At 42.1% G+C, this 16,209-nt stretch overlaps 1 protein-coding gene across 3 annotated transcripts in view; it reads right to left on the reverse strand.

Annotated features, from left to right (window-relative positions):
* ROR1 (receptor tyrosine kinase like orphan receptor 1) overlaps positions 1 to 16,209 on the reverse strand; it is a 377,323-nt gene that overhangs the window by 25,433 nt on the left and 335,681 nt on the right. For all 3 annotated transcript variants that reach the window (XM_045835556.1, XM_045835557.1, XM_045835558.1), the window contains exons 5-7: positions 13,552 to 13,679; positions 11,171 to 11,488; positions 9,316 to 9,561 (exon numbers count right to left, since the gene is read on the reverse strand). In XM_045835556.1, the coding sequence (XP_045691512.1) occupies positions 9,316 to 9,561; positions 11,171 to 11,488; positions 13,552 to 13,679 (692 nt within the window). The remainder of the gene's footprint in view (positions 1 to 9,315; positions 9,562 to 11,170; positions 11,489 to 13,551; positions 13,680 to 16,209) is intronic.

Genomic DNA, 16,209 nt, shown 5'->3' on the forward strand with positions numbered 1-16,209 from the left:
TAAAGTACCAAAATTCAATAGGTTTTATCAAATTAAATCTTTTTAATTTTTGATAGGATTATTTTAGAGTGGTAAGCCAACCGCATTTAAACTTTAGCAAAACATTTGATCAAGTGATTACCTTTATGGACAGAAAATGAAGGGCTAGATAATATTAGATGAATTTGTAATTCACCATGTGCCTAAACCCTAAGTTTTAATCAGAAAATCACAGCAAATTGTGGAGGGCTATGCTTGAGGAAACCTGTCTGTTCAACATTATCATCAACTACTTGATGATGACATTTTTCAACTTGAAAATGGCCTGAATCTAGGAAAAGATACCTAACTGACTAGAGAAATTTTTTGTAGAGGATCATACACAACAGGCTAAAATAAATGACCAAAGACCACCAGTTGAAAATTTATAAATAAATATTATAGCTTGCAGTCAGGTTGAAGACCTTGCTAGAGAAGTCCATGATTAAGCAAGTTTGCTAAATGATTTTTGATATAACCAAACAAAAGAGAAACAAATAAGTTTAGTGAAGACTTGAAGGTTCAATTGGACCTGGCAACATCACAATGAAACTGCTCAAAACGTTTCTCACATACGGCACTCAGAGCAACAAAATCCCCTCCTCTGGCCATACTAAGTCACGGTCAAAAATATCATGGTCCTGCTCTACCTGTTCTGGTAAAAACACTCTGACAGATGTCTTCTACTCTGTTATGTTTTTAAGAAGGCCTTTGAAGAAGCAAGAAACATCCAGAGTAGGAGGGGGATAGGAGGGAAAGACTGGAGGTGCCATATGCTCTTTAAATCAAAGAAAATCAAATAAAGGATGTATAGGTGTCTTCAAATTTGGATGAGAAATGACACCAAAGGTTACAAACTAGATCCAGTATATAGACTTGTTACTTATTAGTATTTAAAAAAATAGTGGCCAACATTTTTTTTTAAATCAGGAGATTTAACATACAAGTTCTGGGTCCCAGCTTGCAAAGGCAGGTTTGGAGCGGCGGGAGCCATCCCGTACCCACGTTGTGGGAGAGCTGTACCCGTCTCGGGAGGCGCCTGGCAGTGTTCGAGCAGAGGCTGGATGGTTTCTGTGCTTCCTCCCAAGGTTCTCTGATTTTATAAACTGAGTTGACATTCCTTCTTTAGGTCCCTGCAGAACTTTTGACGCTCTTATGAAGCAACTGATTTAAAAATAGCCATATTTTCCCTAGTGTACTCAGCCCACCACATCCAGTTTAGTCCTTGTCTGCCCAGCTCTAGGCTGTGGCTGACCTCAGTGTGTATAATGGTATTAATAGGCACCCTTGTCCTCTGGCTTCCAGTTAGGATCAGCCAAGGGGAGGCATTGGCAGGATAAAAAGAACTGGCCAGGACAAGAAGAGAGTATGGTTGATGTGTTTGTTCCCCTGACTCCCTCTTTGCTGGGTTGCAGAGAGTGGCCTTCATCCCTCTACCAAAAGTCACAGCCTGCACTGCATAGCCCTCTCCCTTCTGCTTCTACTATGGGGTAAGGTAACTGATTGTCCCCTTGACTTCCCAGGCTTAGGATGGTAATGTCTCCCCTTCCTGCTTGCCTGGGTTCTGCACCTTGCTGGTTTTCCCTAATTCTGCCACCGTTATACATAATCTCTTCATAAAATTCTCCTTAGTCTGTTTGCTTGTGCCTTTAGCTTCCTGCCAGAAACTTGACTGATACAAAGCCAATGACAACAATCCTTGTGGTGTTATATCAGAATTCTGTCACCATAAACATAGCATACAAAATTCCAAAATGGCCAATGGGAAATGAGTAGAAATACAAGGTTTAAAGAAATACAGGCTTTAGCTATATTTGCAAATACCATGAGATTTAAGCAGCCTAGAAAACAGCAAAGTTGACTAACTTTTGTATTCTTGTCCTCAAATTTTTTTGGTCCTTTGTGGCTTGATATAGTGATGTTTTTATTCCTTCCATATTTATAAACAAAACATTTATTTTAGTGTTTCCAAGCATAAAATATACTTGGTTTGAAATCAAGTGGTTTGAACACTTTTGACTTTTATTTTAACCATGTTCTTGATTCCGACTTTCGTTGAAGGAGCTATCTATCAATGGATCAGTTGTTTCTGAAATTAGCACACAGTACCTAATGTTTTGGTGCTGTTTTGAGGACCGATGCTCAGTCAAAGTGGACTTTGTTCTTGAACAGCCCCAGTAGATTAGTTGGCTTGAGAGCTATTTTTTTTCTAATAGATTTAAGATTTCTATCTAATGTTGAAAAACTACACAAATTTGTATGAAAAAACCTGGAAAAATTAAAACTGTAGACTAAATAGTAATTTAAATTAATCCTAGTATATTATGATAGAGGAGGGGAAATTTTTAATAAAAGTTTGCTTAATTGATTGTCTAGTGATATGGAGGAGGAGGAGGAGGGGAATTACTCTGTCACCAAAGGGTTAAGAGGGTTAAGATGACAAGGAGTACTTCCTATTGACCTGGTGGTTGACCCAAAGAGCAGAGAGCTTCCAAAAGCTTACTGCTAGACTGGCTGACACACTGGGTAAGACTCAGTATATACTGGGACAGTGAAAAAAACTTTTGAGAGAAAATTATTTTATGGTTAAAAATGTGTAGAAAACTTGACTCAGTTATAAGTTTTGGGCAACTATTGTTCTTTCCTTTGTTGAAAATATATAAAGACTGGAGACCCAAGTACATCTTGAAAATCTCTGCAGTATAAAAATAACTCTTCCGGAAAGCTTCAAACTACACAAAGCAGTGCTCTATTCCTTCCTCCTTTCCCCCTCCCCACCACCCAATTCACTGTAATGTTCAATTTTGGTTTGAAGAAATGGCTGAAAGACAAATTGCCTTACAACAGGTCTTCTATGAAATATGGGAGAAGGCTGCTGACAGAGCGAGTTAAAAACTGCAGTGTTCGCAATCTGGAAAACATCTGCCTTGCCCCGGACTGTAAACCACCACATTGTAGAAAATGGTTTGTGACAAAGCAGAACCCAGGGCGGGTGTTTGTAAGGTTATGGGACAAGTCAGGGCTATTCAGGCACAGACCTGGGCAACACGCCCTTTGGCAAACTGCTGCAAAGCAAGGACTTGAAAGGAAATACAAAAGCAACAGGCCAGGTACGAAAACTCCAAACCGAGCCAATGGTCCACTTTTCTTATCAATGGGTACTCTTCAGTGAAGCTGGTATAGGAGCAAACACAATACCTCTGCTTGGAAATTCCAGTTGTTTGGTAGAGGGGGAAGCCTTTACTTAGAGGTGAATCGGACATGCTATCCTGGCTAGTGGAAGAAATGTGGCCTCAGAACTTGATCTAGAGTAAAATAAAGGGCCAAGGTTTGGAAATTAGAACACCAATCCAGTAGAGGTTCTGCCTCCCCATACAATTTAAGAAAGAAACAAATAAGGGACTTGTGGGAGAGAGAGAGGGAACGTAAGTCACATGGTAGACAAAATACAATCGCCAGATCAGTGCAAAAGGAGCTCTCAGGGAAAAAGACACAGCCCCATCCCCAGCGCTGCACGGAAAAGCAATGATAAGGGCTACAGTGAAACTGTGAACCTGGGAGGTGTGTCTAGGTGCCAGTTGGAAAGAACATAGGCAAATGTTTCTTTTTCAACTTAGTTTCCACCCAGCCCACAGTATTTGGCTTGGAAGGTAGCCATGGTGACTAGAGGTGAAAGTGTAGTGAATGAAGGTTTGCAGGCAGAATCTTGGGGAAGATGGCCAACTCTGAGGACTGGGAGCTGGACTGCCGGGAAGGGAGGAGAGCTGGGACTTGACGGGAACAGGGCAAACTTGTGGGGCCTGGCCGAGCTGCTGCGGGGGAGGGCTGGTCCATATCAGGGCTGAGACTAAGTGGGGCTCCATAAAGTCACTCAGAGTAGATGATTTGTAGAAGTGGGTTTCATTCCTGCACCAAAGGAGCTGTGAAGAAGACCATCAATGGACAGCATCTAAAAGACCTGGAGTTCATAAAGATCAAAGGAAAAGGAAAATGATAAAGGAATGTGCATTACTCTGAATAATGGAGAATTTTTTCTTTAAAAACTTTTGGCATGGTGGACAGAAGACCGGACCAACAGTCCTATGGGCCTGGTTTGATTCTTCTTCTTCTTTTTTTAAGATGTATTTATGTATTTATTTTTAGAAGAGGGGAAGGGAGGGAGAAAGAGAAGAGAAACATCAATTGTGGTTGCCTCTCACATACCCCCTACTGGGGATCTGGCCTAGAGGGACTTGGTCTGCAACCCAGGCTGAACTTTGGCTTTAGCAAAAACAACATTGCCTCAGCTTCTCCATCAGTAAAATGAAGATGATGCCTTTATCCTACGGTTATTGTGAGGATCAATTAATTCAATATATTTCATTGAGCATCAATTAATTCATAGGCCAGATGCTGGTATAAAGAACTTTCAACAAACAGCAGCCATCACTAACATGCAAAGCACATAACAGCAGCACACAGAAATGTTGGAAATTATACGACAGTACTTAATGCGAATCATATTTCTTTCATCTGATTCTTCCACTAAATTGTCAGCTACATGAAAATACGGTCTGATCTAACATGTTCACAAAGTCTGATGCACAGTAGAAGCTCAACGCATATTCATTTCAGTGAGTGGCTGAATAAATTATTAACCGTTCTCACTGTTAGATGCCCGGGATAGGAAAAAAAAGACAGGAAGGCTGAGAGGTCAGGTCTTGCCCCAACTACCCTGTTCTTTCACTCTCGCCAAGCACTGCCTGGGCACACGCACACAGTCCTGGCCAAGCCAACACCCAGAATCCACTGCGGGCAGACTTGGTTGTGTTTAACTTTAAGTTCTGTCTTAGAGGGAAATTCACAGATAAAACAATCTGTGGCAGACTGTTCTCCAGTGCCTTGACTCTAGAAAGTACAACAAATGCTTACGTCCTGCATTTAATTAAGTCTATACTTGTGTTAGCCTGACTAACTTGAAACAAAAACAAAAGTTATCAGTAGGAAAACGAGAAACCCCATGGAGACTTTGAAATCTCCTAACTTTGACTTACATAGAAACGTTTTCATGAGACTCCATCCCATCTGGGAGGGAGGAAGACACGGACTCATTTCAAATCTGCCCCACAAGCACACAGCTCATGGTAAAATGAAAAGTTATTCTCAATATCTGTCTGTCTGTCTGTCTGTCTGTCCACACATACACACTCATGGACATACATAACCAGAGAGTTTAAAAACAGGCTGGCTGCAGGTTTGAGTCCTGGATCTATTTCTTATTAACCCTATGGCCTTGGACAAGTTATTTAACTTCTCTAAGTCCTGGTTTTCTTTTCTTGGGTAGAATAAAACCCAATTCATACGGTTATAAAACTATTATACATAAGATAATACATAAAAAGAACTCTTAGCATTGTCTTTGGCTCATTGTAAGCTTTAATAAATGTAACTGCTATTTAATATTACTGTTATTCTATAGTCTAAACTGTGTAATTTATGCTATATATAATATACCGTATTCTGCGGTATAAATGATATATTTCCTATTCACCCTAAGGGTTCCTCAACCCTGGCACTGTTCACATTGGGGTGGAAACTTCTGGAGACAGCTCTGTGCATTCTGGGCTGTGCAGCAGCATCCCTGGCCTCCACCTAACAGATGCCAGCCTCACCCAGTTGTGAAGATCAAAGTATCTCCGGACACTGCTGAATGCTCCCTGGGAGGCAAACCTCCCATTTGAGAATCACAGGTTATGGGGGCGGGGAGAAAGGCAGTGAGTGGCCCTAGAGACAGGGGACCTAATCTGTATGAATTAATTTGTGATGTTGGTTAAGTCCTACCGTTTCCCTGGACCTTGGTTTTCCCATGTAGTAAAACAGGGCAAGAAATCCCTACTTTATCTTTCATGATTTTTGTAAGGATAAAATGAGAAAAAAAAATCAGCTGTGCTAAAGAAGCATTGTAAAGCAGGGCTGCGTCACTCTTATTTTGTCAGAGGCTGGCTATGGAGGGATGATGACGACGAGCCTCGCCCTGGAACAATGGTGGACACTGGCCCCTTCTCTGCTTCTCGCCCGGGGAGCCCGGCCTCCCTGACCCTGTAATGCACGGATCTGTGTCTTGGCCTGAAGAATTCATGAGGAACTGCTTTCTTTCCAAATGAAATAAAAATGTTCTATTTAAAAAAATTATTTTTGTAAGTGGTGAAAACTGCGTTGTCATCTCTAGATTTAACTTTCATCCAAATTTATCTCTCACATGACTAGAATTAACCGGTCCTCAGAATTTTAACTCTGTCCTCTGCAGACTGATATTCAAAAAGAAATATTCTGAAGGTTTCCAGTATCACTGCACTGATTAATACTATCCTAATGTACTGCTTAATACTCTGATAAATTTCTTCATCAGCAAGGGAACATTTTTTCATGTCATAGCATATTACGGGAATTGGTGTGCTGGAATCCAGAGGTTGAGTCTATTGTCTTACTTTTATTTATTTCTGAAAGATCTTTAAACAGGAGATAGAGTGTCTGGGAAAAGTGCATGAGCTAGAGTTTAGTTAGAGCTCATGTGGCTAGATGATGGTTCAAGGTTGAATCCATTGGTTATGTGATTTAGACTAGTCCTTTAAGCCCTTTGGAACCTCAGTGGCGTATGTTATCGACACCCACCGCACAGCACAGTTAGGAGCTTTAAGTGGAGAGGGATACATAAAGCAAGGAGCATCATACATGCGCAAGGTAGGTGTTTTGTAGATGTAGGAGATCCTTTTCTCTGTCCACGATCAAGGACCATGCAAGGATTTCTTGCATCCCTCAGAGCATGTGTTTGGTCTGATTGCTTCAGAAAGGCCATTGAAATGAAAACCAATGCTTCTTAGGTATAATTTACAGTCTTGACTTAAACTAATTGTAATGAAACTTGAACTGGATTACCAACAAATCTTCTAGGGTATGAGTAAATCACCTCCATACTTCTGATGGGTATTAGTTGGAAATTAAGGGTCAAAAGTCACCTAAAGGACAACTGCATTCACCCAGAGTGGAGCAAATGATGTGCTTCCTCCTTAAAATAATCCATGTGGTTTTCTTAAGGACACACATTAGTATCCTGAGACAGTACAGTGAAGTGACAGACAGGAAGGTGAGCTTGGAGTCATACAGACCTGCCGTCAACTGGCTGGGTGACTTGGAGGCTCTCTGAGCCTCAGTTTCTTCACTAGCAAGCGTTAATAATATCTGCCACAGTGTGAGGGTAAATAGGAACCACACCTGCAAAAACCCCAAGCACTGTGCCTGGCACGTGGCCGGTGCTCAGTATGCGCTGCTTTTACCCTCAGCTCTCATGCAGATCTCCGCCCCTCACCTGTTTTAGGAGGAGGGACGGGGCAACTGAGCAAATCATGATACGTCCACAACTTATTTTTATTCCTTTCCTATTAATGTGGAATATAGCATGCATGGAAAGTCATAAATTATTAAGTGCAAACCATTTAAAAAAAAGAAAGGATCATTTGCTTTGAAGTTTCCAGTGGTGGCTCTAGCAGAGTTAACTTCATCATTTGTTTTTTGTGCTGCATTTGAAGGCATTTTAAAGCCCAGCAAGACAAAAGAGGTCTGGTCACCTCTTCCTCACACTTGGCATGTCTAACCACTCACAAAACCGCTTTGCAGAAGATAATACCGTAACAAGTAACACATAAGAATGAAAGTGTAAAATAACAGTTTTCCAAATTTTCTTCATTAAGAGTTCTTTTTAGTATTTTTATTGCTTTTTCTTATGGACCTCTTCAGTCCGGTTTAGCTTTGTCTTCTTTGTCCCATAACGTTTGTGCTAACTGCATTGTGCCTGTACTGTGAGTGACACTTTATTCCTCTTTTGAACCCCCTACCCATCGTGGGCTCTCACACAGACTATACACTACTTACAATAGATTCCTTTTTATATACTGACCATGTAGTAATTATAATAGATACTACTGAGGAAACATTTACTATCTTCCTGACATTGTAGTGTTGTTTGGGTGACAACTCCTTCAGGGTCACAGGAAACTCCGGGCGCACATCACTTTCTCCATTCACTGCCGCGGCTGTCCCAGCAGTGACATCCCAGTGGCCCCACTCTGCTTGGGAAACCCCATCGACATGACATGAGAACGAGGGTCAGGAAGAGGAGTCAGTGAGGGAAGAGTACCACACTCCAGGTGTCATCAACATTTCATTCTCCTTTGCCTACCCTCCGAACATTTCCTAGAAAAACGAACAAACTGATTCAGGAATTTCACTTCTGTTTTCTACTTCTACAGTGAAAGAAGGAGACGAAGGACACAGTTTATCCACAGATTGCCTGGAATAACTGAGTAATGACTACAGATTGCTTCCACCTTGTGGGTGTTCTCAAGGACACAGAAAACAGCTCTCTTTCTGCTTCTGCTACACCTGCTGCGCTACGAAGGTGCACTTGGACATGGACAGTTGTGGGTAATGTCTTCTCCCACTGGGTTGGCCAGAAAGTCCATTAGGTTTTTTCTGTACCATGGCTTTAGTAGTGTTTAGTTGTCTTTAACTTCATTTAAAACAATTTTGTTAGTTTGTATTGTGATAGCTGCCATATCAGCATTGCATTGAAAAAATCAAAATTGGTGAATTTTTATGCAGCTAATTTAATATTGAAGATGGAATTAATAGAACACATTTTCAGCATATTATGCTGTATTATTTCAAGAAAGGTAAAAGAGGAACTGAAACACAAAGATTTGTGCATCGTACGGAGAAGGAGCTGTGACTGACTGAACATGTCAAAAGTGGTTTGTGAAGTTTTTTGTACTATTGACATTTTGGCCAAATAATTCTTTGCTGTGGAGCTCTTTTATGCACTGGAAGATGTTTAGCAGCACCCCTGGCATCTACTGACTAGAAGTCTAAAGTGGGAGATAGCTGACGTACTCAGAATATCCAAACCAATAAAGTTATTGGCGAAAATGAAAAATGTGTATTTTATTTTACAGAAAAAAGGTAACGGCCTTTTTGGCCAGGCCAATATATGAATGACTATGATAAGATGTGTCATTTGTGACTCTGAAGAGACAGTGTTTGTTACACCCATGAACACAGTGGTCACAGGAATAACATCAGTCTGTCCCTTGAGAGTGGGTTTTGGTACACTAACAGGTGTTTTATGGAGAGATAACAAGGTTTATCTACCCAAGAAACATAGCTTGAGAGCAAACAAACACCATCCATCTCCTTTACCCCTTATCGGATTCTCCCAAGGAAAGGGGCCGTGGACCATGATAAAGGTAATGACTGGCTATTTACCACATGCTGGGATGTCACACAGTTCCGATTTAAAGTTCTCATCCAAGGTGAAGCACCAGGGTGCTTCCTTCTGGTTCCCTGGGTTGCGGCAGTAGGAATGCCCCCCATTCAGTTCCGGGAAGCGGAGGGCAGTGAAGGTGTGCGTGTGGGGGTACTGGGAATTCCACGGCTGGCACTGGCGCCCTGATTTGGTCACACTGACGGTCCCTCGGTAGTCCACACCTGTGCTGTTGTAGCACTTGTGATCTGAAAAACACCAAAGAAAAGCCCAAACTGTGAGAAAGAAACAGAGGAGATGCTGCCACTCCCGGCCAACAGTTTCTGGACGGAGGTCATGCAATTAACTTCCTGGCCGAGGCTTCTCTGCTGGTCAGGGGCCATGCGGGTGGTCCCCCTGCTCGCTGGGCTGGGACACAGGGCCTGCCTTGCAGTCACATTCCTGGGAGGATTTAAAGCTTATGCTTTAGGAATAAAACCAGTACTCCACAACTATTTTTAATATTGAACATAGTAAAAATAAAAACTGGGGCATACGAGTTAATTTCCTAGTGAACAGTTCAGGGAAGGTTCCAGCCACACTGTTCTTTCCACTTCTGCTTGATGGCTGTGGATCCAAACTGTGTGATAAAGCATCTAACCCACAGAGGATGTTCGTTTGGGGCAGCGCACAGTGGGCTTCTACCAGGAGGTAAGGCCGTCTTGTGCTGATGGACGGGATGCCCTTGAGAAGCAGGTATGACTAAGTGCTCCTCCCAGGTGCCCATGGGGCTGTCATGTGAAAGCACTGACAACAAAATCTATTGGGTTTTCAGAGAGGTAATGATGAGATGGTCATAGTAAGAATAATGCGATGCTATTGCTATTATTAGGTGCTAAGTATAGTTCTAAGCATTTTAGATGCATTAAGTTATTTAACTAATAGGATGAACTACCAGAGGGAATGAAAAACAATTACCAATGAGTTTAACTCTAGGTGAATGGAAAATGCAGCGAGGAGCAGTCTTTTGCTTGATGGTGATAAGAGGACAGAGGATGGAGACAAGCCCCATTAATATATCCTTAAAATTGTGGTACTAGACACATGCCATAAAATTTACCATTAATGTGTTTAGAACATTCAAAACGTTGTACAACCTCCACACTATCTCATTCCAGAACACTTAAATCACCCCAAAAGGAAACCCTATACTCACTGAGCAGTCACTCCCCAGAACCCTGACTCCCTCCCCCAGCCCCTGGCAACCACTAATCTGGTTTCTGTTTCCATGGATTTGTCTGTTCTGGATAATTCATATAAATGGAATCATAGAGTGGGGCCTGGCTTTTTTCACAATCACAATGTTTTCAAGGTTCAGTCATGTTGAAGAAGATTTTATTCCTTTTTATGATAGAATAATAATTCATTATATCCTTTTTATGGATGAATAATGCCTACTCATTTTTATGGATGAATAATATTTCATTATGTGGATATACCATAATTTGCTTGTCCACTTACCCACTGATGAGCATTTGGATGGTTTCCACCTCCTAGCTACTGTGAATAAAGCTAATGTGAATATCTGCATACAAGTTTTTGTTTGAACACCTATTTTTCATTATTTTGGGTATATACCCAGGATTGCTGGGCCATATGGTCATTCTATTTTTAAATCATCAAGGAACCAGCAACCATATTTTAAAATGATCTCCATGAAGCTTCTTGAAGGTAGCCTGTACATAGTATGTATTTAGCCCACTGGAAGGTAATCTGACTGTCAACAGAAACCATTGCTGTGGATCAAAGTCCAGTGTCACTGCGCCAGGGGGTTGCTGGTGCCCAGGGCAGCACAGAGTGTCAGGGGCTACTACTTACTTTTATTGATAGGATCTGCCATGGGAATTCCAATCCGGATACAGTTTGCTGCTTCGGGGCTCTCTGGCTGGGGGAGATCTTCACAGTTTGGCAGCTTCAGCCTCATCAGAATCATGGGATTTGATCTTGCAAAAATGTACTCTGTTTGACACAGGACATTTTCCAGGATTTCACATTCATCGCGACACAAGTCACGGGGCTTTGGGATGGATGAGGTTTCGTCACAGTAAGGGAAGGCGTAGTGGCACAGGGAAGGAATGGCGAACTGAGAACACTTATCGGACAGGTGACTGGAGGTGCCAATCATGGTGAAGGCAGCTAGAAAACAAACACAGTCATCATCGCCCAGGGGCTGGGGCTTATCCTTGGTTATCTAGTCAACAAATATCAGATATAAACACACAGGGAAGGAATCTGCTGTGCTCACACAGACAAGGCCAGAGAAGGAGATTCGAGTCAGATGTCTAAGCAGCTTACTTTCACCGGCTTGAAAAAAAAATCCTTTTGACTACAAAGTTTAAAAAAACAAGATTAAGTTACATGTGTACCATTTCCTAATAAAAAGAATTAATTAGGTTAAAGTACAATATATTTTTCATTTTTACTACAAAGCAACAGAACTTTGTGTTTCATCCGGTACTGTTTTATTGGTTTTGTGAGGCTTCTAACACATCTGACAGCTGCAGGGCAGGACTGGCCTGATGGGCTGGCTGAGCCCCAGCGCAGAATCAGCTCTGCGCTGTGCCTCTCAGTTGGTGGAGGACTTTGGGGAGCTGGTTTAATTTCTTTGTGGCTTGAATACTTTCTACTCCATCTTCTGAAAAGGAGTCAATTCACTTAGGAGTTCTCAGAGAGCACAGCTCAGTTCTTCCAGTGAGTATGAAAGAATGTTAGTGGTCGCTTAGCCTAACCTCCCAGTGAGAGGTCCAGCCTCTCTTTGCATGCCTCCCCAGACAAAGAGCTTACTCCGTGGCAGCCTAGGAGATTGTTGGCACACTGCTTCCCAAAGAATGTTCCTGAGAATGATAATTCTGTACCATGTTGGAGAAGCGAGGGTTCCATGGCCAAAGAAGTTTGGGAAATGCTGGGCTAAACAAAGTTAAATGGATTTTTTTTTTAACCGTAACACTTTCCCATACGTTGATGTCCATTGAAAATGCTCAAGAGGATCATTATAAATGGGTAACCAAATACTTATTATAGAACTCCCATTTATTTTTGTGAGTACTTAGTAAAAAATATGTTCATCATTCTCATATTAGGTTGAAATGTGCCCTCGGCAGCCCTCCTCCCACCCCCCATCAGTCCTACCTCACAGAGTCCTTCCCCTTGAAAGCCTGAGGCGTCAGCAACTGGCAGCTGCTTCTTCCCATTGTTGCTTCTCCAGGTTAAATAGTTTCCTCTGTCACCTCTTCGTTCTTTCAACTTCCTCAAAGGACACTGTTTCTAGACTTTTTGTTGTTCCATGTGCCTACCTTGGGTTTGTTCTTGCCTCTCTTAAACCCCAGTGTTGCCAGATAAACCACAAGGCACTCAGTTACATTCAAATGTCAGAGAAACACCCGAAACATACTTCTAAAAAATTATCTGTTGTTTATCAAAAATGCAAATGTAACCGGATGTCCTGTATTTTTATTCGCTGAAGCCAACAACCTTATTAGAATCTCACAAAGGTCATTTTAATGGCTGGGGACGGCACAGGGCACAGGGGCAAACTAACGGCACTAAGAGAAGAGGCACAAGGTGTCGTAGCCACCAGAACTAGGTGTGCGAAATTGTGCAAGGTAGCCCACACTACAGCCTACACTACCTAACTCATGGGTGCTGAAAAGTGCTTCACTATTAGATTTCCTTTATGGATACTTCCAATTCAGAAAAACGAAGAGTGAAATACAGCAAGCTAGAGCAGGGAGAGCCCTATGATCATCTTGCCTCATCATGCACTTCACAGATGAAGAAAGATTTTCATGGAGAAGAAGAGACTTCCCTAGAGTCATGGTAATTCTAAATTCATCCCCTTTCCGTCTACATGGGGTTGCTTCCAAACAGTACGCTCTGTGAGGGCAGAGACCACGGGGCTTACCCACCTGCCACACCATCGTGTGCCCCAGTGCCCAGTCCAGTTCCCGGCACACCAAAAACACTCAGCAATTGAGTGTTTAAACGAATGTGGGGCTTTTCAAAGCTTCCCTTTTCTCTAAGAGCAACTTCAATAAATTATTTTAATGTAAATTCCAGAGCACAGAGATAACATCTAATGCTCTTTATGGTCCTAACCCCAATGTCTACCCTACTCCTTTGTCAACAGAGGAACTTAGTGCCGCTGTTGGTGAGAAGAATAGTTTTTCAAGGTATTAACAGGATTTCATTGGTTAACATACCTGTGATCTGATTTTCTATTTCCCCTTGCATATGCAAAGACTCCATATAGACAGTGCGGTTGCCAATAAATCTTGCACATGCAATCCCTCTGTATGGCTGACAGAATCCATCTTCTTCGTATTCATCTCTAAAAACAGAGCATAGACATTAATTGATGCAATATAGTATATTCACAGTTAGATCTGACGGCAATGCCCTAAATAGTCACTAGGGGGTGCAGTTGGGTACAGTATCCTAAAGACTGGGCTAAAGGACTAGGCTTTTCCTCAGTTTCATCCATCACTTAAAAAACATCTGTTGGTCACACTGGTCAAGTTTCCTTCACCTCCAAAAAACCATCCTGAAGCACAGAATCATCCTTAAATATGGAAGAAAACACTTTTATTTTCGCAGCTGGTGGTGGGTTGGAAGATGATGTAGTTGTAAGAGTAAAGAGGAAATGAATTGGAAATTTGCGCACATGTTCTACAGTTTTGTTTCTTTGTTTTTTAAACAGATTGTTCCTGCTTCGTGTGTGTGCTATGCACAAGATCCACTCCAACTGATACGTGAGTCACGGGGTGAGAAGGTAGGTGCAGCTGACAAGAAACTAGAGGGCAGTCCAGTTCTGCGGCTCCTCGCCGCCTGAGACCACATTACCTCCACCCTGCAGACAGAGGACCAGGCGAATTGTGGATTGGAACATTTCAAATGAGTCACCAAATCCAGGGTAATCTAGAAAAGATGTCAACGGAAATCTTGCTTTCACAATTCCTTAAAACTTCAAAATAGAATCTTTAAAAAAATTTTGCTGCCTCACAATTATACTAATAAGTTTCATTTTTTAAAAGGTGGTGGTGGGGTAGATTTTACCCTGAAGACAGGAGACACTAGAAAATGAGGTGATTAGAAACGGCTGGAGATGCAAGGCTAGCAGTTAGGACCCAAGATGGCGGGTTCGGCTCTGAAGGACAGAGACCATAACCCCCTATTAGGGCCCATGATGAACAAGACGCCAGAGCACAGAACGCTCAGCTGTTTCTCCAAGGCAGACCACAGCCAGACAAAAGACCACCATCCACGCTCCCGGGCTGACTTTCACGCTGGGGGCTCCTCTTCTGCGAACCGGGCTAGAACAAAATATCATGTCTTCTCTTTGGTTTCTTCTAAGTTAAAGCACTTTAAAGCAAAAGTCAGGAGAGGCAGAATTCCCTTCCTGAGCCTAACATTTGCACACTCAAGGTGAGCTTCCTGAGCCCCGAGCCTTGTGTTCTTCTCTCCAAGATGAAGGGGATACCTGACTTCTCCACCATGCGGGTGGAAACCCATGAGGAGCCTATCAAATAATATAAATGCTTAAAAAAAGTACTGCACAGAGGTAACACGGTTATTATTAAAGAATTTACAATGACCAAAGAAGATACTTATTTTGAAGGACAATTATTGACTAAGCTCCTATGTTGTAAAATGGGCTGTGGTCAGTGCCACAGCCCTGGACTCCCCCACGTGGGGGGTTTGGAAAACCAGGTGAGAGAAGTCTGAGAGGGCTGATCCTCAAGGCAGCGGTTTCAGACGCTTCCTGCTCCCTGCGCACTGAACCACGAACTAGTCGTTTTGAAGGTGGAGATGGGGACGTGCCTTCAGTTTGGTCCTGAAAACTGTCTGTACTGCAAAACTCTCAAAAATGCAAACTTTAAGTATGAATACAAATGGATATATCATACACTCAACATAAAGACATTGAAAGTTTAATGTTGCAAAATCCTTCAAGCACTCCACATGTTTACTTTCATAAATCCTAGAGTAATGTTGAAGTCTTTCTGGCTTACATTTTACTTGGGTTGTAAAATTAACCCCACTTTTATTGGGTAACTAATACCATAAACCTATAGGGAGAAGGAAGGTTCTCGATGACCTAGCCTGGGATCTTGGAGACCAAAGTGCTGAGACCCCCCCACCAGCCCCGTGCTATTATAGATGATGTCTTTCTATCCCTAGGCATTAGTGGAGCCCTGGATTTTAAAGGTGTCATTATGAGAACACCTCTTCCTCTCCCACAGTAAATTCTCAAGGCCTCGATTTATATCTCTTGGGAGGACAAAACCCTGGAATTACCCCCACATATAAATCCCCAACCTACTGGGAGTTCCCATATTTTATGTGTGAGGCTTAGGCTAAACTTCTTACCACCTTTCCAGTTCAAGACTCTACAAAGACTCTTTGAATACTTTCTTTTTTCCAAAATAAAATGGAATGTAACTCCTTGGCCGCACATTTCTTGTCAATGAAAGGCTTAGAGCTGCAGGTGTACTGAGTTTTTTACTGTGCCCAGAATTACTCATATTCTGGCCAATCTCCTGGGAACAGATATAAAATAAAATAACAAAACAAAACAAAACAAAACAAGTTTATTTTTTTTAAATGTCATCTGCTAGGGAGTAGTGCTCAATCCTGTCTGCTTATAAGAATCTCCTCAGGAAGTTTTTGAAAATACCAAGGCCCAAACCCCACCTCAAACCTATTAAATCCTACTCTCTGGGGACACAGCTTAGGTATTCATGCTTTTAGAAAAGCTCTCGGGTGATTTGAATGTGGTTGAGAACCACAGCACTAGAAAAACAAACCTCTTCTAAGTGTCTGCCACTCTCTGTGCTGGGTACTGTGCTAAGTGCTTTCTT

Source organism: Phyllostomus hastatus, unplaced genomic scaffold (genome assembly GCF_019186645.2).
Source record: "Phyllostomus hastatus isolate PE091 unplaced genomic scaffold, TTU_PhHast_1.1 phas_contig_209, whole genome shotgun sequence".
Taxonomy (NCBI): Eukaryota; Metazoa; Chordata; class Mammalia; order Chiroptera; family Phyllostomidae; genus Phyllostomus; species Phyllostomus hastatus.